We start from the raw sequence: 21,855 nt of genomic DNA, 5'->3' as shown, positions 1-21,855 counted from the left end.
GTTAGCTGGTTATTTTGCTCATTAGTTGATTAGTTTCTTCCTAGCATCAATGGTCTTTACAATTTGGCATGTTTTTGCAGTGACTGGTACTGGTTGTTCCTTTGCATGTTTAGTGCTTCCTTCAGGAGCTCTTATAGGGCAGACCTGGTGGTGACATAATCTCTCAGCATCTGCTTATCTGTAAAGGATTTTATTCCTCCTTCACTTATGAAGCTTAGTTTGGCTGGATATGAAATTCTGGGTTGAAAATTCTTTTCTTTAAGAATGTTGAATATTGGCCCCCACTCTCTTCTGGCTTGTAGAGTTTCTGCCGGGAGATCCACTGTTAGTCTGATGGGCCTCCCTTTGTGGGTAACCTGACATTTCTCTTTGGCTGCCCTTAACATTTTTTCCTTCATTTCAACTTTGGTGAATCTGACAATTATGTGTCTTAGAGTTGTTCTTCTTGAGGAGTATCTTTGTGGTGTTCTCTGTATTGCCCGAATTTGAATGTTGGCCTACCTTGCTAGGTTGGGGAAGTTCTCCTGGATAATATCCTGAAGGTGTTTTCCAACTTGGTTCCATTCTCCCTGTCACTTTCAGGTACACCAATCAGATGTAGATTTGTTCTTTTCACATAGTCCCATAATTCTTGGAGGCTTTGTTCATTTCTTTTTACTCTTTTTTCTCTAAACTTCTCTTCTCCCTTCATTTCATTCATTTGATCTTCAATCACTGATACCCTTTCTTCCAGTTGATTGAATCTGCTACTGAAGCTTGTGCATTCATCATGTAGTTCTCATGCCATGGTTTTTAGCTCCATCAGGTCATTTAAGGACTTCTCTACACTGGTTATTCTAGTTAGTCATTCGTCTAATCTTTTTTCAAGGTTTTTAGCTTCTTTGCGATGGGTTCAAACATCCTCCTTTAGCTCAGAGAAGTTTGTTATTACTGATGGTCTGAAGCCTTCTTCTGTCAACTCGTCAAAGTCATTCTCCATCCAGCTTTGTTCCGTTGCTGGTGAGGAGCTGCATTCCTTTGCAGGGGAGAGGTGCTCTGATTTATAGAATTTTCAGCTTTTCTGCTCTGTTTGTTCCCCATGGTTTTATCTACCTTTGGTCTCTGTGGTTTTATCTACCTTTGGTCTTTGATGATGGTGACATACAGATGGGGTTTTGGTGTGGATGTCCTTCCTGTTTGTTAGTTTTCCTTCTAATAGTCAGGACCCTCAGCTGCAGGTCTCTTGGAGTTTGCTGGAGGTCCACTCCAGACCCTGTTTGCCTGGGTATCAGCAGCGGCGCTGCAGAACAGCGAATATTGCTGAACAGCAAATGTTGCTGCCTGATCATTCCTCTGAAAGCTTCATTTTAGAGGGGTACTCGGCTGTGTAGGGTGTCAGTTTGTCCCTATTGGGGGGTGCCTCCCAGTTAGGCTACTCGGGGGTCAGGGACCCCACTTGAGGAGGCAGTCTGTCCATTCTCAGATCTCAAACTCCATGGTGGGAGAACCACTACTCTCTTCAAAGCTGTCAGGCAGGGTCATTTAAGTCTGCAGAGGTTTCTGCTACCTTTTGTTTGGCTATACCCTACTCCCAGAGGTGGAGTCTACAAGGGCAGGCAGGCCTCCTTGAACTTCCAGGCCACTTTATTTACCTACTCAAGCCTCTGCAATGGCGGCTGCCCCTCTCCCAGGCTCACTGCCACCTTGCAGTTAGATCTCAGACTGCTGTGCTAGCAATGAGTGAGGCTCCGTGGGCATGGGACCCTCCAAGCCAGGCACAGGATATAATCTCCTGGTGTGCCATTTGCTAAGACTGTTGGAAAAGTGCAGTATTAGGGTGGGAGTGACCTGATTTTCCATGTGCCATCTGTCACAGCTTCCCTTGGCTAGGAAAGTGAATTTCCTGACCCCTTGCACTTCCTGGGTGAGGTGATGGCTTGCCCTCCTTCGGCTCACACTCAGTGGGCTGCACCCACTGTGCTGTACCCACTGTCCAACAAGCACTATGAGATGAACCCAGTACCTCAGTTGGAAATGCAGACATCACCCGTCTTCTGTGTTGCTCATGCTGGGAGCTGTAGACTGGAGCTGTTCTTATTTGGCCATCTTGGAACCACCCTCGGATGATGATGATGATGATGATTCTTCTTCTTCTTCTTCGTCTTCTTCTTCTTCTTCTTCTTCGTCTTCTTCCTCCTCTTCCTCTTCCTCGTCTCCTTCTTCCCCTTCTTCTTCTCCTCCTCCTCCTCCTCCTTTTTGACATTTACTCCCCTCTGTTGTGTAGGCTGCAGTGCAGTGACACAGTCTCTGCTCACTGCAACTTCCACCTTCTGGGTTCAAGCGATTCTCATGCCTCAGCCTCCCGAGTAGCTGGGATTACAGATGCCTGCCACCACACCTGGCTAATTTTTGTATTTTAGTAGAGGTGGGGTTTTACCATCTTGGCCAGGCTGGTCTTGAACTCCTGACCTCAATGATCTACCCACTCTGGCCTTCCAAAGTACTGGCATTACAGACATGAGCCACTGTTCCCAATCTATTTTTTCAAAAAAACCTTTTTTTGCTTCATGAATTCTGAAGGTGGCTCAGTCCATTTTATGCTGCTATAACAAAATATTTGAGGCTGGGTAATTTATAAAGAATAAGAATTTATTGGCTTACAACTGTGGAAGCTGGACATCCATGATCTGGAGGCTGACATCTGGTGAGGACATTCTTGCTATGTTATCACATAGTGGAAGGCATGCACACATACGTGCACACATATGAGAGAAAGAGAGAGACAGAGGGAGAAAGAATGAGACTGAACTCACCCTTTAATAACAAGCCCACTTCCATGGTAATGGCATCAATCCATTCATGAGGGAGGAACCCTTGTGGTCTAATCATCTCTCATTAAGTCCCACCTCCCAGTACTGTTGTATTTGAGATTCAGCTTCCAACATATGCTTTTTGCAGGACACATTCAAACCATAGCACAAGGTCTGTTTTTAGAAGCATACACTTTAGAGTTGATAGCTTTTCTTGGTGAATTGACCTCTTTATTACGTGATGTCTCTCTTTATCCCTGGAAATGTCCATTTTTTGGAAGCTTACTTTGCTCTCATATTGCCACTCCAGCTTTCTTTTAATTAGTGTTTGGATGTTACATCTTTTGCTAGCCTATTACTTTTAACCCATCTATGCCTTCATTATTTAAATTGAATTTCTTATATATTGCAAATAGCCTGGAGTTGTTCTTGAGTTACTGGGTCTTTGGGAAATGTAGATGTGACTAATTCATTTAAAGGGTCTGAAAAGCAATAACCCTGGGAACATGGTAACAGGTTCTGCAGTGATGAAGGACACAGAAATTGGCCCATGCAAAGAAGCGGGGCAGTAGCATTGAGTTGGTAATCTGAGATAGGCATTGAGTGCAGTTCCAAGTGGAAATCCACTTCTGCCTGGAAAATCCAGAGGTCACTCTGGATATCAAGTCAGAAGGAGTTCAAGGTCAGAGAACCCAGCTACTGAGGGGAATTAAAGAAGGAGGTTGAGATTGTGATACTGCAATGAAGAATAGGGAGTTTGTTTTCTGGAAAACTGGGTGGAGCTACCAAGGAGGTAGGGCACCAAGGTCGGAGGGAAACTTCTCCAAGACAAAAGCAGATAGTGATACCTTGTAGGGTGAGCTGAGCTAGCAAGTAGGAATTATGTAAGTGTGATTTCCAACTTAGAATTTACTGACAGAAGCCAAGTAGAAGATGATAAAATACACTAATGGGCAGGCTTACTTGACCAAATTCAAGGTTTTATCTTTATCAGATGACCTGCAGCCACTATAAAGAGAGGATAGAATTTGCTAGAAGGTAGATGTTCTAGCTTTTATTTTAATATTATTTGTTATTTTGTAAAATATAAGATTGCTGCAAATATGAAGCACTTTTTATAAACACAAGTCTTTTAAAAAGAGAATGGTGGATGCTGTGGGCTTAAGAGAAGGTTACACATAAAACTCATTCATGAGAAATTAGAATTTCACTCTAAATTTTTATAGACCACCTACTATATGGCAAATATTGGGCTAAGCCTGTCCTGATCTTAAATTTCAGGGATATTACAGTCTAATGGGGCAAATAAACAGAAATGGTAAAATTATACAAATGCTAGGTTGCAACAGTGACAAAGCTATGAAGGGAGGCACAGGTTGCTTTTTGGATCAGTATTAGGGGAATTTGGCTTAGGCAGGGAGATCAGGAAATGGTGGTTGAGAGGTGATCTGAAATATTGGCCCTAGTTGGGAAGGTGAGGGATGAGTGGTCCAAGTGGAGGTTTGTGGCCGACCAGAGCATGGCTACAACAGCCAGTGTGGCCAGAGTGCAGGGGAAAAGAGGAGAATGGTCCAAGATGATGCTGAGGAGATATGCAAGCACAAGACCGTGGAGGGGCTTATCAGCACCATGGAAGAGTTTCATGGAAGGTAGGTCAGAAACTTGGAAGGACTTTTAGTCAGTTATGGGGGTAGGGAGTGGGATGAAAATGATGGAAAGAGTGTTCCGAAGTGTGCAGATGTGATGTGATTTGGAGATTACCTTGGCTGCTCTAGGAGAGGAATTAAAGGAGAATATGTAGTGTAGATTACAGCTAGACCAGTTAGCAGGTTATTTCATCTATTTAATCTGTAGATGTGTGATATATGAAAGCTCATACTTGGAGGTTGAGTGCAGAAGTAGAGAGAAATTGGCCAGTTAAATAGATATTTAAGAAATAAAATCAACAGGACTTGGTGATGAACTGGGCATGGAGGTGAGGGAGACGTCAAACCTGAACCTTTGGTTTTTGGTTCATGAACGTGATTGGCCAGGACAAGGTTTTAAGAAGAGATTGTGAATGCAGTTTTGGATATGTTGAACTTGAGATGGCCTTTAGGCACCCAAAAATGATTACTGCAAAAAATACGTCAATGTGTAGGGCTGAACTCAGTGGAGAAACCGGACCTAGAGATTTGAAGTTGGAGGCTTCTGCACAAAATGGTGATTGAGTGATGGCATGAATGGCATTGTCTAAGGAAGGATTTTAAAAAAACTGAAATGGTCAACGCCTTAAAAACTGCTGTGTGTCAAGATGAGGCCAACAAAACAGCTATCAGAATACGTATTGACGTAGATGCCATTTTTTATTTCAGTGAGCACTATTTTGGTAGAGTGAAGACACAGAACTCCCAATAGAGTGTGGGGGAGTTGATTCTTCACAACGATGGATGAGAATCAGAAGCAGCGGGTCTGAACAGCCCTTTGAGAAGCTTGACAGAGAAGAGGAGGTAAGGGAGGGCAGCAGTTGGAGTGAAAACAAGATTGGCGAAGGGGTAAGATAAACATTATTATTTGAAATGCTTTAGTGAAAATGAACAGCTTTTAATGACCATAATAAAAATTGAGCTTTGAGAATAAATAGACTGTGCAAAAGAACCAGTGTTCATTAAATCATTTTTTCTGTGCTACTCCTTAATTGGTAATTGGTTTTCGGCCATGACATATTTGTTCGTTAATTGCTCTGCTTCCTATTTAATCATGCTTTAATGATTCTCTTAGGAGAACATGGCTGAAAAAGACCCAAAGAGAGGCCCTAATTCCTTTCCATAAATTGCCCATTACTAAGAACAATTACAAGAAAGGTTGTTCTATAAGTCCTTAACCCCATTTTTATTTTACATTTTTGAATGTGCATTCCACAGTGAGCATGGTACTCAGGAAAAGGGATTTTGTTAGTCCCACGTCTCCCTTTTTGTCCTCCTATTATAATTGTGAACAACTACCTTCTTCAACATATTTCACTTGTGTATTTTTTTTTTAAAGGCAAGATGTGGGCTACCCTGTGGAGTGTATGACATGCCCTTCAAGTTGACTTTGAAAGGTAATTAATTATGGTAGTGTCTGTTCAGTTTCAAAAGTTCAAATTAAATATCCTTCAAAACTCTTATCAAAGGGGATATATTTTACACACCTGTCACTTGTGAGAAAGGCTGATTTGAGTCAAAATTAGGAAGGAGGTAAAGCTAATCATTAGAATGCTGGCACTCCCACCCTGGTCTGTTGAACAAACCAATCTTCTAATACCCCTTGAGTGGCCCTGTCTTAAGCACTGCATTACTACTTTTCTAGGAGTTCTGTGATTTCACAGAATTGATGGTAAGTCATTGTTGAAAGGACCTTTAGGAGCTTACAGAGGCCCAGACAAGAAGGGACATGGCTGGGCCCTCAGTGTGTAAGGGGATAGAGAATGCCCTGAGGGCTTTGAGCTGCCAGTTCAGTACTGTGTCCACTACAGTCGGGGTCGGCAAACTACAGTCCACAGGCCAAATCCAGCTCAATGCCCGTTTTTGTAAATAAATCTTTATTGGAACACAACCACATCCCTTCATTGACATTTCCTTTATGGCTGCTTTTTCTCTATAGCCACAGAGTTGAGGAGTAGTTCAGTAGTTGTCATAGAGATAGTATGGGCTGCAAAAGTATTCACTATCTGACTCTTCATAGAAAAAAATGCCGAGCCCTGTGACTTGCATTGGCTGCCAATCCTGGTTGCATTTCAGAATTGCTTAAAAAAAAAAAGGAAAGAAAGGAAAAGTACAGGCTGCTGAGCCATGCTCTTGACCTTCTCATCCCTAATCTTTCAGGATGGGATCCAGGAATCCTCATTTGCAGAAGAGGCGGTTTAAATTCTCAGTCACATTAAGAAACACTGCATTACATCCTGCTCTCTCTAAAGCACATTGCCTTGAAAACACATCTCAGGTGGTAAGTCCCTTTCTATATGGGCTATCAGATTGGAAGTAGCTCCCCAGGGCAGTGCTTCACACACTTTCACTAGTATCAAAATCCCGTGGGGTGACTGCTAGTCCCACCCCAAAGATTCTGATCAGCAGCTCTCGGGGAAGGCAGGAGAACGGGCATTTCTAAGCTCGCAGGTGATGCAGATGCTGCAGATTCCTGGGCCACACTTTGCATAGCACTGCAGCATCTGCAGATTCCTGGACCACATTTTGCATAGCACTGCAGCATCTGCAGATTCCTGGGCCACACTTTGCATAGCACTGACGAAGACCAAAGGCTTGCATCTCTAGTGAGAGAAAGTCAGGTCCATCAGGTCCATGGGATGGGGTTGGGGATCTATGTATGGACCAACTGCTAGGATTCTCCTAGATCACACTGTAAAGACTCCCAGTCCTCTGTTCAAATAATCATTGCTCTTCTCTTCCTCATCCCATCTATAAGAGTTGAAATCAAGCAAACCTTGTTGGTTTCCACTTCTATATAGGCTTTATTGTGTTTTAAAAATTCCCTGGAGAATATTTTGAGTGTTGTAAAAGAATTGTATTTTTAATATGGAAAGGCAAATGGTGGATGAGAGACAGTAAAAGAAAATGAATTATATGTCATAAAATAGTATGAAAAAATGGTAGATGTTGAATAAATATTTGTCAACATCATAACTGCAAAAACACAAAATGATGAGAAGGCAACAGAGACAGGCAGAGACAGAGGGTCTTGGTGCCACAAAAATGATTTTATTTTGAACCAGAAAGCAACAGCAATCAAGACAATAGTCAGGGCCGAGGGCTTGGCAGTGTGACTTAAGTACCGGGGATTGAATTTGTCCAGGTGCAAGGAGTGACATAAAGAGAATCAATTTTTCATGTCTAAGCCAAGCTTATACAGATGATGATACTTATCAGTGATTCCCATTTACACAGGCTTGGATTGCTTTTCAGATATCAGATTTTTGTAACTATTTTATAAATATTTTTAAAGGTGAAGGAGCCACTGCAGTGTAGGTGAATTGGTACCCCTCCCCTTTTCTTTTTGGGTGTATCAAGCATATAGTCAACGACAGGAAAAGTGAAAGGTTTTTATGAGAGTTTTGCATTAACAGAAAACCACAGATCAAGTTTCTGCACTGCAGCACTGTTGATATTTGAGCAAGACAACTCTTTGTGGTCGGAGGCTGCACTTGCACTGTAGGATGTTTAATGGCGTCCATGACCTCTACGCACTAGATGCTGGTAGCTTCCCTTCCCCGGCGGCGACAACCAAAAGTTGCCGTTGCATTGCCAAATGTCTCCTGGGGGGCAAAATCGAGCCCTGGTTGAGAAGCGCTGTTTTCAAAAACATCCTCCTGCCCCCATCATTGTCTTTGTGTGCTTTTTACCATTTTATTAAGGTAGACCAGATGGTCAACTTCCCAACACCAAATGCACATGTATGCCAGCATATATGTGTGTCTCTTTGCAGGTATCTGCATGTTCCTGGAGCTGAGATGAATTCCATGGTCACTGGAGGACGTTAGCTCAGTTCCTCAGCAAGTTTAAGGTCAGTATATCAGTACCGTAATAAAAAAGCCTGTCTGTATTCAAGCTGTTTCTTTTCCTCCAGCAGAAACCATCGTCAATATTTGCAGTCAATTTTTGAAGTCACTTTCTTTTAAAGCTGGAAAGAATCTTCACCCAGGCCCACCCTCATCTTAATCCACTATTTCGAGTCCTACTTGAATGATATCGCCAGCAACTTTCAACTTTGGATCCAGATTTCTTCATTTGTATCCACCAGGAAGAGAGGTACCACATTTCTGAGTTCTTTAATGAGCACTCGCTACATAATTTGCAAGGCCCAGTGCAAAGTGAAAATGCAGGCTCCTTGTTCAAAAATTATTAAGAATTTCAAGACAGCAACAGCAGAGCATTAAAATCAAGCTTAGGGCCCTTCTGAACTCCTAGGCTCTGGGCATACCCATGACACCAGACCTGGCAGTCTTGGTTGGTGCTGCATTGATTTTGTTGTATTAATTTAATTGGCACTGCCATCTCTTTTGCCCCTGTATCGCAGTGTGTCCTGTGGTGAGGACCTCAAATAATAAAATACTGTGACCTCAATCAGTTTAAAGAGAATGCAAAATTACACTGCAGCAAATTTTTACAGCATACATGTTTTAGACTTTCAAAAAAAATCACATGGGAATCTTTTCTACATCATTATAGTAATTAAACATGGTGGCCTTTCACCATATACATATTTTCCTGTAAATACGACAACCTGGAACTAGTAACTGCTACTATCCACAATGCTTTTAAGTTAGCCAAGAGTGAGACTTCCACAACAAAATTATGACATAATCTCTCATGTCCTTATAAAAATAGTCAAAACATACCCTAAATGGCTTACTGTGAAAATTTGAGTAGTAACTTCTTAATATTGAAAAACATTATTTTCATGGAAATATTGTCCTTCTACTAAGTGTTTTATGTTAACATCGTAAGGCAAACTGTAGCATTTATTGGTACCTGGAGACCATGATTTTAAAAACTCAGAAGCTGAGTTTTAGACCCTTTTATTTAGAACCTGTTAGTGTACAAAGTGCATTAAAATATCCATTATCCAGTTACCCAAAATGTATGTAAAAATTACTGAGACAACCCTTTCAGTTTATTCAGAGAAGGCAAACACACATTGCTTTTATATTGTAATAAAAAGAAAAACCCATAAGGTTTCCAGAGAAAGATTTTTTTTTTTCCATTGAGGTGTCCATCTTTTAGATGTGAAATTGTCTTAGGTATCTATCAAAATATTCATCCGGGTATAAATAATACAGTAAATATATAGAATCTATCTGTTAAGAAAAAGGAGAGTGTCTGCTAGGGAAGAGGATGGAAGGACCCAGGAAGCTGGCTTGGCCTCCCTTGAAACCCAGATTTGCAATCACATGAGCTTTGGCCACGTGATGCTGAAACGAGTTCATTGACTTATTTCAGGGAGGCAGTTGGTTGATTTGGTTAAAAACAAAATAACTAAAAACAATGTCTAAATCCACTAGTCTGTTCAGTCAAAATGGCTGACCCAGTATCCCAGGTAAATATTTTAGCAATTGAAACCATTTATAGAGGTCACGCCCTTCATCAAAGTAGAACCAATGCCAGAGTTCTGGTCCAAGAACTGCTCAAGAAAGCCTTAATTCATGGACCATTCCAACGCATCAGATTGGCATGCAAAGAATCCCAGCTGACATTTTATAACCAGGTTCCTGAATAACGAGTTGAATTTTTTTTTTTTTTTTTTTTTTTGGTCTTACAACTCTATTGTAAACTATACTAGACTATAGAGGGACGTCTACATATTTCAAGATGGTTTAATAAAGGTCTGTTTATAATAACTTTTGAGGCATGTATCTAGTAAATAGTACTTCATGCAATGTCCCTTGTCATTACCAACTCATAAATATTAAGTGTTTTTCAGTGACTTATGTTTGGACGTGGTAGTGGTGATCAGGGCCATGTGCTGATGTCCTGGAGAGCAAAATCAATCCAAAGTGGTGCTGCTATTTGTGACAGAACATGTTTATTTACTCAGCCCCAGAGACAAAAGGAACATTGATATGAAGGAGAGGGAAATAGGATAACTATTAAACGTAGTGAAGAGATTTCACAGGTCTAAAGAAACTATTAAAAGGAAGGATAAAGTAGATTTTATACCATAAAACAGAATCCTAACTCTGAAAAAGACAAATCAGCCTGAAGTTTTGAATAATCAATAGGATTCAAAATGACTATTTTCAATTGCAATCTCATTCTTTATGTTCTTCCAGAACCCTTAACCCTGAGAGAAGCAGGGCAAAATGCGGCCAAAGGATTCAGAACCTTTTTTTCCAACATGATCTCATCAGCTATCAGAGGGTAAAGATTTAGCCACGGCAAGGTCCAAGGTCCAAAATCAATTCTTTTCATTCTCTGTCTTGCTCTCCATTTTAGTTGATCTGATACAAGTTTTTTGACACCACAATTAAAACACTTCATATTAAACGAGAGTAAGAAAGCCTGTTTACTCCACTACTAGGTTCAGACACTTCCTGTTATGCACCATCGAGGTGAGAAGACTTGTCATGGGATCATTATGAGATGTTAGGTGAGAAGGTGAATAAACATACAAAATTACAAAAGTTTTTTTTTGTTTTTTGCAAGCCCACAGATTGTGATGAAATAAAGGTTGTAAATAGCTGATAAACTTATGGGCCTCTTAATGTGCAAAACCAAGTAATTCCTAAAAGTTGTAATCCCGATTATGTTTCTCTTATAAATAATCTATAGATTTTCCTCTAAATACAAAAAAAATTAAAGAAATTATTAAAGCCCGTACTTAATACAAGACACAGTAAAAGGAGAGGAATCTCCTGTTTTGAGCCCTATCTGAGCCGATTTCTGGACACTTTTGGTGAGATTTCATTACACTCATGAAGCCTGTGCTTTCTCAGTCCCCTAAATAGTGGCCTGAACCTTTTTGTTCCCCAGAAAGCTGCTCCATGTGGCCAGACGCTCACGGCAGCTGCTCTGTGCAGTCCAAATGGTCTGGGATAGGAAGGCCAGTGATAATCGTCAGACACTTGTTCCACACGGTGAAGGTGGGGCACACAGGCTGCGCAAATGCGACGTCGAAGGTGTAGAGGTGGATGGAGTTCAAAGCATCATAAAAGGCGATAGAGCCGTTATCATAGTCCAGCAGGATGCCCACGCGCCGGAGGTGGGGAGCAGGCTCAATGGGGATTTCCTTGCTATTGTGTCTCACCACCCAGTTATTGTTGCAGCGGCAGAGCGCCCAGGAAGCAGAGTTCTTCCCAATCCATTCATGCTTCGGGGCTGATTTATAAGCAAGACCAATAGCATACCTGCAGAAACAAAACAGCAACAACAAAAACAATGAGCCATGTTGCACATGCACATTAAATCCGTTCTCTGGTCCTCAGGGGTTATAAAAACATGATCATTTGTTGTCCCTGTTCGTTTTCTTTAAGAGAAAGCTTGGCAAGAACCCCAACATCTGTGTTCCTCATCTCCTTCCCTCACAAACATATAGTGGGTGGAAAGCAGCATTGTATTTACCCACATTTCTGTTTTCAGCTCAAACACTACAGAGAATTTGAACTTTGTATTTTGCTGCTTTTTTTCACTTTTATAAAAATCTAGGAAGAGCTAACTCTCCTAAATATATATGCACCCAATACAGGAGCACCCAGATTTATAAAGCAAGTCCTTAGAGACCTACAAAGAGACTTAGACTCCCATACAATAATAATGGGAGACTTCAACACTCCACTGTCAACATTAGACAGATCAACGAGACAGAAAGTTAACAAGGATATCCAGGAATTGAACTCATCTCTGCACCAAGCGGACCTAATAGACATCTATAGAACTCTCCACCCCAAATCAACAGACTATACATTCTTCTCAGCACCACATCACACTTACTTATTCCAAAATTGACCACATAATTGGAAGTAAAGCACTCCTCAGCAAATGTACAAGAACAGAAATTGTAACAAACTGTCTCTCAGACCACAGTGCAATCAAACTAGAACTCAGGACTAAGAAACTCAATCCAAACCGCTCAACTACATGGAAACTGAACAACTGCTCCTGAATGACTACTGGGTACATAACGAAATGAAAGCAGAAATAAAGATGTTCTTGAAACCAATGAGAACAAAGATACAACATACCAGAATCTCTGGGACACATTTAAAGCAGTGTGTAGAGGGAAATTTATAGCACTAAATGCCCACAAGAGAAAGCAGGAGAGATCTAAAATGGACACTCTAACATCACAATTAAAAGAACTAGAGAGGCAAGAGCAAACACATTCAAAAGCTAGCAGAAGGCAAGAAATAACTAAGATCAGAGCAGAACTGAAGGAGATAGAGACACAAAAAACCCTCCAAAAAAATCAATGAATCCAGGAGTTGGTTTTTTGAAAAGATCAACAAAATTGACAGACCGCCAGCAAGACTAATAAAGAAGAAAAGAGAGGAATCAAATAGACGCAATAAAAAATGATAAAGGGGATATCACCACCGACCCCACAGAAATACAAACTACCATCAGAGAATACTATAAACACCTCTATGCAAATCAACTAGAAAATCTAGAAGAAATGGATAATTTCCTGGACACTTACACTCTTCCAAGACTAAACCAGAAGAAGTTGAATCCCTGAATAGACCAATAGCAGGCTCTGAAATTGAGGCAACAATCAATAGCCTACCCACCAAAAAAGTCCAGGACCAGATGGATTCACAGCTGAATTCTACCAGAGGTACAAGGAGGAGCTGGTACCATTCCTTCTGAAACTATTCCAATCAATAGAAAAAGAGGGAATCCTCCCTAACTCATTTTATGAGGCCAACATCATCCTGATACCAAAGCCTGGCAGAGACACAACAACAAAAAGAGAGAATTTTAGACCAATATCCCTGATGAACATCGATGCAAAAATCCTCAATAAAATACTGGCAAACCGGATTCAGCAGCACATCAAAAAGCTTATCCACCATGATCAAGTGGGCTTCATCCCTGGGATGCAAGGCTGGTTCAACATATGCAAATCAATAACGTAATCCAGCATATAAACAGAACCAAAGACAAGAACCACATGATTATCTCAATAGATGCAGAAAAGGCTTTTGACAAAATTCAACAGCCCTTTATGCTAAAAACGCTCAATAAATTCGGTATTGATGGAATGTACCTCAAAATAATAAGAGCTATTTATGACAAACCCACAGCTAATATCATACTGAATGGGCAAAAACTGGAAAAATTCCATTTGAAAACTGGCACAAGACAAGAGGGGATGCCCTCTCTCACCACTCCTATTCAACATAGTGTTGGAAGTTCTGGCTAGGGCAATCAGGCAAGAGAAAGAAATCAAGGGTATCCAGTTAGGAAAAGAAGAAGTCAAATTGTCCCTGTTTGCAGATGACATGATGGTATATTTAGAAAACCCCATTGTCTCAGCCCAAAATCTCCTTAAGCTGATAAGCAACTTCAGCAAAGTCTCAGGATACAAAATAATGTGCAAAAATCCCAAGCATTCTTATACACCAGTAACAGACAAGCAGAGAGCCAAATCAGGAATGAACTTCCATTCACAATTGCTTCAAAGAGAATAAAATACCTAGGAATCCAGCTTACAAGGGATGTCAAGGACCTCTTCAAGGAGAACTACAAACCACTGCTCAGTGAAATCAAAGAGGACACAAACAAATGGAAGAACATACCATGCTCATGGATAGGAAGAATCAATATCGTGAAAATGGCCATACTGCCCAGGTGATTTATAGATTCAATGCCATCCCCATCAAGCTACCAATGAGTTTCTTCACAGAATTGGAAAAAACGGCTTTAAAGTTCATATGGAACCAAAAAAGAGCCCGCATTGCCAAGACAATCCTAAGTCAAAAGGACAAAGCTGGAGGCGTCACGCTACCTGACTTCAAACTATACTACAAGGCTACAGTAACCAAAACAGCATGGTACTGGTACCACAACAGAGATATAGACCAATGGAACAGAACAGAGTCCTCAGAAATAATACCACACATCTACAGCCATCTGATCTTTGACAAACCTGAGAGAAACAAGAAATGGGGAAAGGATTCCCTATTTAATCAATGGTGCTGGGAAAATTGGCTAGCCATAAGTAGAAAGCTGAAACTGGATCCTTTCCTTACCCTTATACAAAGATTAATTCAAGATGGATTAGAGACTTAAATGTTAGACCTAATACCATAAAAACCCTAGAAGAAAATCTAGGTAGCACCATTGAGGACATAGGCATGGGCAAGGACTTCATGTCTAAAACACCAAAAGCAATGGCAGCAAAAGCAAAAATTGACAAATGGGATCTAATTAAACTAAAGAGCTTCTGCACAGCAAAAGAACTACCATCAGAGTGAACAGGCAACCTACAGAATGGGAGAAATTTTTGCAACCTACTCATCTGACAAAGGGCTAATATCCAGATCTACAAAGAACTCAAACAAATATACAAGAAAAAAACAACCCCATCAAAAAGTGGGCAAAGGATATGAACAGACATTTCTCAAAAGAAGACATCCATACAGCCAACAGACACATGAAAAAATGCTCATCATCACTGGCCATCAGAGAAATGCAAATCAAAACCACAATGAGATACCATCTCACACCAGTTAGAATGGCAATCATTAAGAAGTCAGAAACAACAGGTGTTGGAGAGGATGTGGAGAAATAGGAACACTTTTACACTGTTGGTGGGATTGTAAACTAGTTCAACCATTATGGAAAACAGTATGGCAATTCCTCAAGGATCTAGAACTAGATGTACCATATGACCCAGCCATCCCACTACTGGGTATATACCCAAAGGATTATAAATTACTCTACTAGAAAGACATATGCACACGTATGTTTATCGCGGCACTATTCACAATAGCAAAGACTTGGAATCAACCCAAATGTCCATCTGTGACAGACTGGATTAGGAAAATGTGGCACATATACACCATGGAATGCTATGCAGCCATAAAAAAGGATGAGTTTGTGTCCTTTGTAGGACATGGATGCAGCTGGAAACCATCATTCTTAGCAAACTATCACAAGAACAGAAAACCAAACACCGCATGTTCTCACTCATAGGTGGGAACTGAACAATGAGATCACTTGGACTCGGGAAGGGGAACATCACACACTGGGGCCTATCATGGGGAGGGGGGAGGAGGGAGGGATTGCATTGGGGAGTTATACATGATATAAACGTTATGCACATGTACCCTAGAACTTAAAGTATAATAAAAAAAAAAAAAAAATCTACACAATGAATTCGCTAGACCAGTGCTGACCAAAAGAACTTTCTTCAATGATTGAAATGTCCTGCTCTCCTCGATATGGTAACCACAAGCCACATAGGGCTACCGGGCACTTTAGCTGCAGCTGGTGAGACTGAGGAACTGAACTTTAAATTTATTTAATTTTCATTAAGTTAAATGATTTAAATAGCTGCATGTGGCTCATAGCTACCATACTGGACAGCACAACCCTAGACTTCTCCTTTTGACCTGCTTATAATTTTTAATTTAACACTATGTCTGTCATTTTCTGATTCTGAAAGCATTTTGCCAAGGGCAAGCACAGAAGATGATTTCCATTTGTGGGGATAAGTCCTTTGTCATTACTCAGCCCAGTTTTCTCATGTACACCACAGGACAATGATAGTCTCCATCTTGCAGTGTTATTTTAAGGAGTAAAGGAGAGAATACGTGTTAAGTCCTAGGCACAGGACCTGGCATGCAATATTCAGTAACTGCTATTTTATTATTATTGCCTGATGGCACATATTAACAATAAGTACCAGAATCAGAATTTGAACTTAGGATGACTCAAAACCCACAAACACGAACTACATTCTACAATGCCATCCATAACCAGAAATTGTGCAGTCCATCACTGCCAAGAGCCTTTCTGATTATATTTCCTACTACACTGAAAAAAATTCTGAACGTGTTTGAGCAGACGATCTTCTGGTTATTCTAAATGTTCTCTCGCTGCTCAAAAATAAAATCCAAAGAATGCTTTCTACAATGTTCTAAGCTTCTTAGTCTCTTTTACCCCTCTGAAGCATGCCTCTGTAATATTCATAGTATTTCAGTTATTAAGATAAATAAAACTCATCACTCTTAATAAACAGTAAATGACTCACAGGTGAACTTTTAACATGTTATAGCAGAAACCAGTCTAACTGGATATTAACACATGGTACCTTACCTAATGCAGAGAGAAAAATTTCATGGATCTTTAATAAAATGACATTCTTTAAAAAAATCACACTGGACTTAAAATACAATCACTTTAAGAGTGATGTGTTTAAAAAGAAAATTAATACAACATGCCATCATTAAATCCAAAAGGAGGATGGAATTGATAAGCTGCCAAGCCCAGTGTGCAGGCCTGTCTGTCATCAGTGTTGCATCCTCTCTTCCCTCCCATCCATCCTCTCCTGCTTATGAGGAGAATCCAAGTTGCATTTCCCAGAATCTCCTTTCCTGTAGGAGTCTGAGTCAGGCTCTGCTATTGTGATGCCTTTGCACAAGATCCAGAAGTGCTTAGAGGAGGGGAAACACTCTTTCCTGATGGCAGACAGTAGATGTGCAGTTGGTGGAAGCTTCTAGATGAGCACCTGAGTACACCTGCCTTGTGCTGTGGGCAATTTTGCAGCAGCTACAGCTCATCATGACTCCACGAACTAGAGCAGCAGACTCCCTGACTTCATGCCCCAGCCCTTCCAGGGTCCCGTAAGCTTCTGGCTCCCTTCCTCTGGTGAGTGCATCAAGGGTCTCTAATGTCATCTGTTTATTTGATACACTGATAAGGTTTGGCTGTGTCCCCACCCAAATCTCATCTTGAATTCCCACATGTTGTGGGAGGGACCCGGTGGGAGGAAACTGAATCATGGGGGCAGGTCCTTTCAGTGTTCTCGTGATAGTGAATAAGTCTCACGAGATCTGATGGTTTTAAAAAGGGGGAGTTTCCCTGCACAAGTTCTCTTTTTGCCTGCTGCCATCCATGTAAGACGTGGCTTGTTCCTCCTTGCCTTCTGCCATGATTGCGGGCTTTCCCAGCCACATGGAACTGTTAAGTCCATTATAAACCTCTTTTGTAAATTGCCCCGTCTTAGTTATATCTTTATCAGCAGCATGAAAATGGACTAATACATACACTTTGGAAAGGTTTTCATTTTGCAATTGTCAATATCTCCCATTCCCTAAAATGTTCTGTATACCCCAGTAAATACCATTTTCATCTTTCAGACAATTTGAAACCTGCATTTGCATCACAAAATCACCACATCTGTATTGTTTCCTTCTTATTGTGGCACAGCATTTTTGTTTTTTTTATACTTTGATGTTTATTTCCCATTTGAACCTTAACTGAACCCTATGAAATAGCTGTGGCAGGTATGGCTGACCACATGTAGCAAATAGAAACAGATTAAAATTGGGAGCAAAATCCAGAGTTGTATGCTGCCCCCACCCCTTCTGGTCTAATAATCTTTGCATGAACCCGTTATTACTCGTTTAGTTAACACCATTTCATAAAACACCAAGTGCACATTAGCATTAGAGAGTAAGAAAATAACTAAGTGTATAGTCCATTAAGCAAAGGAAAATACCATTATAGTATCATTAATCTGTGAAACTAGGTACATATTTCCATTGAGCTTGAAAGGTGCAGGCAGAATGTAATGTTCCATTAAGTTACGCAGTGAGACGCGGAGAATTCAAAGTATAAAAATTATGTCTCTCAGGGCAATGTTAACATGCCCCATTGCACAGATCATAATGTACACATTAATTTAAAGTCAGGACTATATTTGACAAGCAAATATATGTCATTAGCTGTTGCAAATCAAGCTGTCACAGGCATTTAATTGTAGGGGGCACCCCTTCCTTGCTAATACCCCCCAGGAAATGTAAAGTGACTTTCTACATGAAGATTTTTCTGAAATTGACACAGTCACGTTTGTAAAGATTAATTGTGTAGCAATTAATTTTAGAATTTCTTTTCCCCCTTATGAGTTAGTTTTGACATCTGGAGGGTGTTTTCAAGGTAATGCTGATCTGTGTTTATATAACTGAAGTGGTCTGATGGAATTTTGCAAACTATTCATCAATGGCAATGAGATCATAATGATCAGGTTTCATTTATCATAAATAATTATTAATAGAGTAATAATCATTTAGACCCTGGATTCTATCCCAGATTAATACAGCATATTAATTAGCTAGAAACATTTGCTTTTTTGTACCTGCATTCATTGTGTTTTCCTTTGTGCTTAATTTTGTCCCATCGCAGCTAAAATGGCAATGCCCATCTAGCCCAGAGCCTAGTGGGGTGAAGGATTTGTCTTCCATCCTCTGGCAGGATATTGGAACAGAAAAATCTTCTAGGCAAAGAGAATTATGAGGATAACAACAAAGGAAAACCTACTCGCTCAGCCAATATAGTATGTACCATTATTGGGAGAGATGGGAAGCTTACAATTCACTTCTTAGATTTTTGGCTAATTTCTACCTACAATATAAGGGATTCAGACATCTCACATTATTTGCATAGGTTTGAATTGAACTTTTTAAAATATATAAATAAGAAGTGTTTTATTATGCTTATATTGAAACACTTATACTCACCATCTTCAGGCTATGCAAGTTTGAATGTTGATTTTTTTTTTAAAGCAAGGATTTAGCTATCACTCATTAAGTACACTATTGTAAGCCCTAGAGAGTAATCACAGCATTTCAAAAATATACCACCCTTTTGTGAATAGCAGCATAGCGTGGTGGTTAAGAGCAGGGAACAGCAAACTACTACCCAGGGGCCAACTCTGGCCCTCTGCCTGTTTTTATAAATAAAGTTTTATTGGAATGCAGCCATATCCATTTGTGTAGGTGTTGTCTGTGGCTGCTTTCCCACTACAACAGAAGAGTCGAGTATTAGTGACAAAAATCATTTGGTGTGCAAAACCAGAAATATTGAATCTCTGGCCCTTTACAGATAATGTTTGTGGACTGCTGGTTAAGAGCCTGACCCTTGACTGCAGACTTGCTGACTCTGCCACCTGTGAGCGTTGTAACCCTGTGATCTTCAGCACATACCTCAGTCACCTCATCAGTAAAGTGGATAATATTAACACCTACCTTTGTAGGGCTGTAAGCCTGAATAAATGAGTTGACATCTGTAAAATGCTTCGACCAGTGCCTGGCACATACTTGGACCATATGAGGGCCTATTAAATAAAAATAAAATAGCTCCCTTTTTGATCAATAGCAAGCAGGCATTTGTGAGACAGACGGTCAAAGTAAGGGGTGCAGTTTGTGGTTGTGGATTAGGCAAGGTTAACTTTGTGAGGTTAACTAATTCCAGTGTAATTGTGTCCTGACCTTTGCCCTTATTCTTAGAGAACTCAGTGGGCTAAAGTTACTGGGCTGGATCTAACGGGCCTTTTGAAATTATTCCCAGCCTATGATCACTGCTTCACCCCCACCATTCAACCCTCAGCTATTTGCACTAATTGGTCCAGTCTAGAATCATAAAACATACAAGGCAACATAAATTAGTTTTGTATAATGATGAAGAGTGATGTTTTAAAGTAGGGAATGGCAAACTTTTTCTTGAAAGGACCAGGAAGTAAATATTTTTGGCTTCATAGACCATATGATTCTCTCTTAACTACTTGATTCTGCTATTGTGGCTGAAAGGCAGCCATAGACTACATGTAAAAAAATGGACCTGGCTGTATTCCCATAAAACTTTATTTACAAAACCAGGTAGCAGGCCAGGTTTGGCTCATGGGCTGTGGTTTGCTGACCCATGGTTTATGGCATGAAAGAGCAGTGTTAGCATGGTATAGCTCTTCCAATGACCAGAGCTCTATAATCTTGAACAGAGAACCCACAGATGTGGTTATTAGTAATATATGGTCATTGTTTGAATCTGCTGAGTTTAGGGGTGTTTGTTATGCAGCATTACCTAGCAATAGCTGACTAATACAACTTTTCTGCATTTTATTCTTTAAGATGCATTTCAGTATGGGTTGACTAAGTACAGAATGAGATGTGCCTTTTTATAACTGCAGGACAATGGATATAAGTTACCTACCATGTGCTTCCACTTATGACCACTTCCCAATAATGCCGGCCACTATCAATAAACACATTTCCAGCTACTCCATAGCTTCCCTGGCTGGTGAAGCGTTCAGGCGTGTGACTCTTCTTGGATGATGATTCATCACGTTCTACTGTCAAATTGTCATGGGACACCTTCAGTTTTCGATGAGCAGATTTGGGATCCAGTTTAAATGGTTGGCCTGAAAACAAGTTCACAAAACAGAAAAAGGAAGAGGAAGAGGATTGTTTATTTTATTATAACCAATAGCATATTTTCAAAATCAGATTTAAAAGACAGGAACAAGTCAGCCCTCCCTGAGACATGCCTCCTATCACAAAGTGGTATCTTATATTTTAATAGTAATTTAAACGTTATATGCAACTTTCAAAGACATTTGCTTGCAAAGTTTTCATAATATTCAAAAGACAATAGAGAGCAGCAACTCTGTGTAAAGTATAGTACACAATAAGAGTGAATAAGAACATGTGCCTGCCTTCATAAGCTTTCGGTCTACCAGTTCTAAGATAGGGATCCAGTAGTGGTATGCCAACTATTCAACAACAGCATGGACAAGGCTTAGCCAGAACACATAGTGTGAGCTAGCTTCATGGATTCCAGGTGTACACAAGCAGCACAGGCACATACCGGCTGGATAGCATCCTAAAAAGGAGGAATGAATGAAGACTCCATTTTCAACCACTGCAGTGTTCTATCCAGCATAAGATGCATTCATGCTCAATAGACTTCAGACCAGAAGCCAAACAAATCAAGATCTTAGGTCTTAACATATAGAATACTCTAGAGGTTTATATTATTCTGAGATTATTAAAAATTAAAGCACTACTCTTAGGAATTTAGGATGAGAATACAATTTTCAGGCCACAAAATTAGGTAAAACTGTGATAGTAATGCCTGAGTTTTCTACTCATGAAATTATTTATATATAATAAGGCCTTCTCTATGTCATTACTCACATTTGTATCTTAAAGATTTAAGTATTAAAAAATCTTGGCAGAGTCACACCTGGACATTTTGTCATAGTTGTTACTTCTTTGACAATTCAATATTGGTTTGGAGTACTGCCTGTCATTCAACACTGCATTCGGTACAAGGCATTTAAAGGCAGGAAATGAGTTACAACCTGATGCAAATGCCATGGTGTCCAAACTCAACAGCCACTGTTGCAGTTGGCAGCTTCCTTCTGTCCAGTATGCAGCTCTCAAACAATTACAGGAAAAGGTTTGGTAAATTCAACTCTGGCAATACACGATGCTGGGCAAGAAACTGACCCAGTGAGTATGGGACAGTGTGTGTTGTCACATGTGGGTAGGTCAAAGGATTTCCAGTTGCCTCTTGGATACAAACACAACACC

General features: G+C 40.3%; 1 protein-coding gene across 4 annotated transcripts in view; it reads right to left on the bottom strand.

Moving 5' to 3' along the window:
* Positions 1 to 7,503: 7,503 nt before the first annotated feature.
* MID1 (midline 1) overlaps positions 7,504 to 21,855 on the bottom strand; it is a 414,458-nt gene continuing 400,106 nt past the window's right edge. For all 4 annotated transcript variants that reach the window (XM_033201032.1, XM_033201030.1, XM_033201033.1 and 1 more), the window contains exons 9-10: positions 20,474 to 20,681; positions 7,504 to 11,667 (exon numbers count right to left, since the gene is read on the bottom strand). In XM_033201032.1, the coding sequence (XP_033056923.1) occupies positions 11,319 to 11,667; positions 20,474 to 20,681 (557 nt within the window). In that variant the 3' untranslated portion in view covers positions 7,504 to 11,318. The remainder of the gene's footprint in view (positions 11,668 to 20,473; positions 20,682 to 21,855) is intronic.

Source organism: Trachypithecus francoisi, unplaced genomic scaffold, assembly GCF_009764315.1.
Source record: "Trachypithecus francoisi isolate TF-2019V2 unplaced genomic scaffold, Tfra_2.0 Lachesis_group6, whole genome shotgun sequence".
NCBI lineage: Eukaryota > Metazoa > Chordata > Mammalia > Primates > Cercopithecidae > Trachypithecus > Trachypithecus francoisi.
This window is presented reverse-complemented; position numbering and strand designations above follow the sequence as displayed.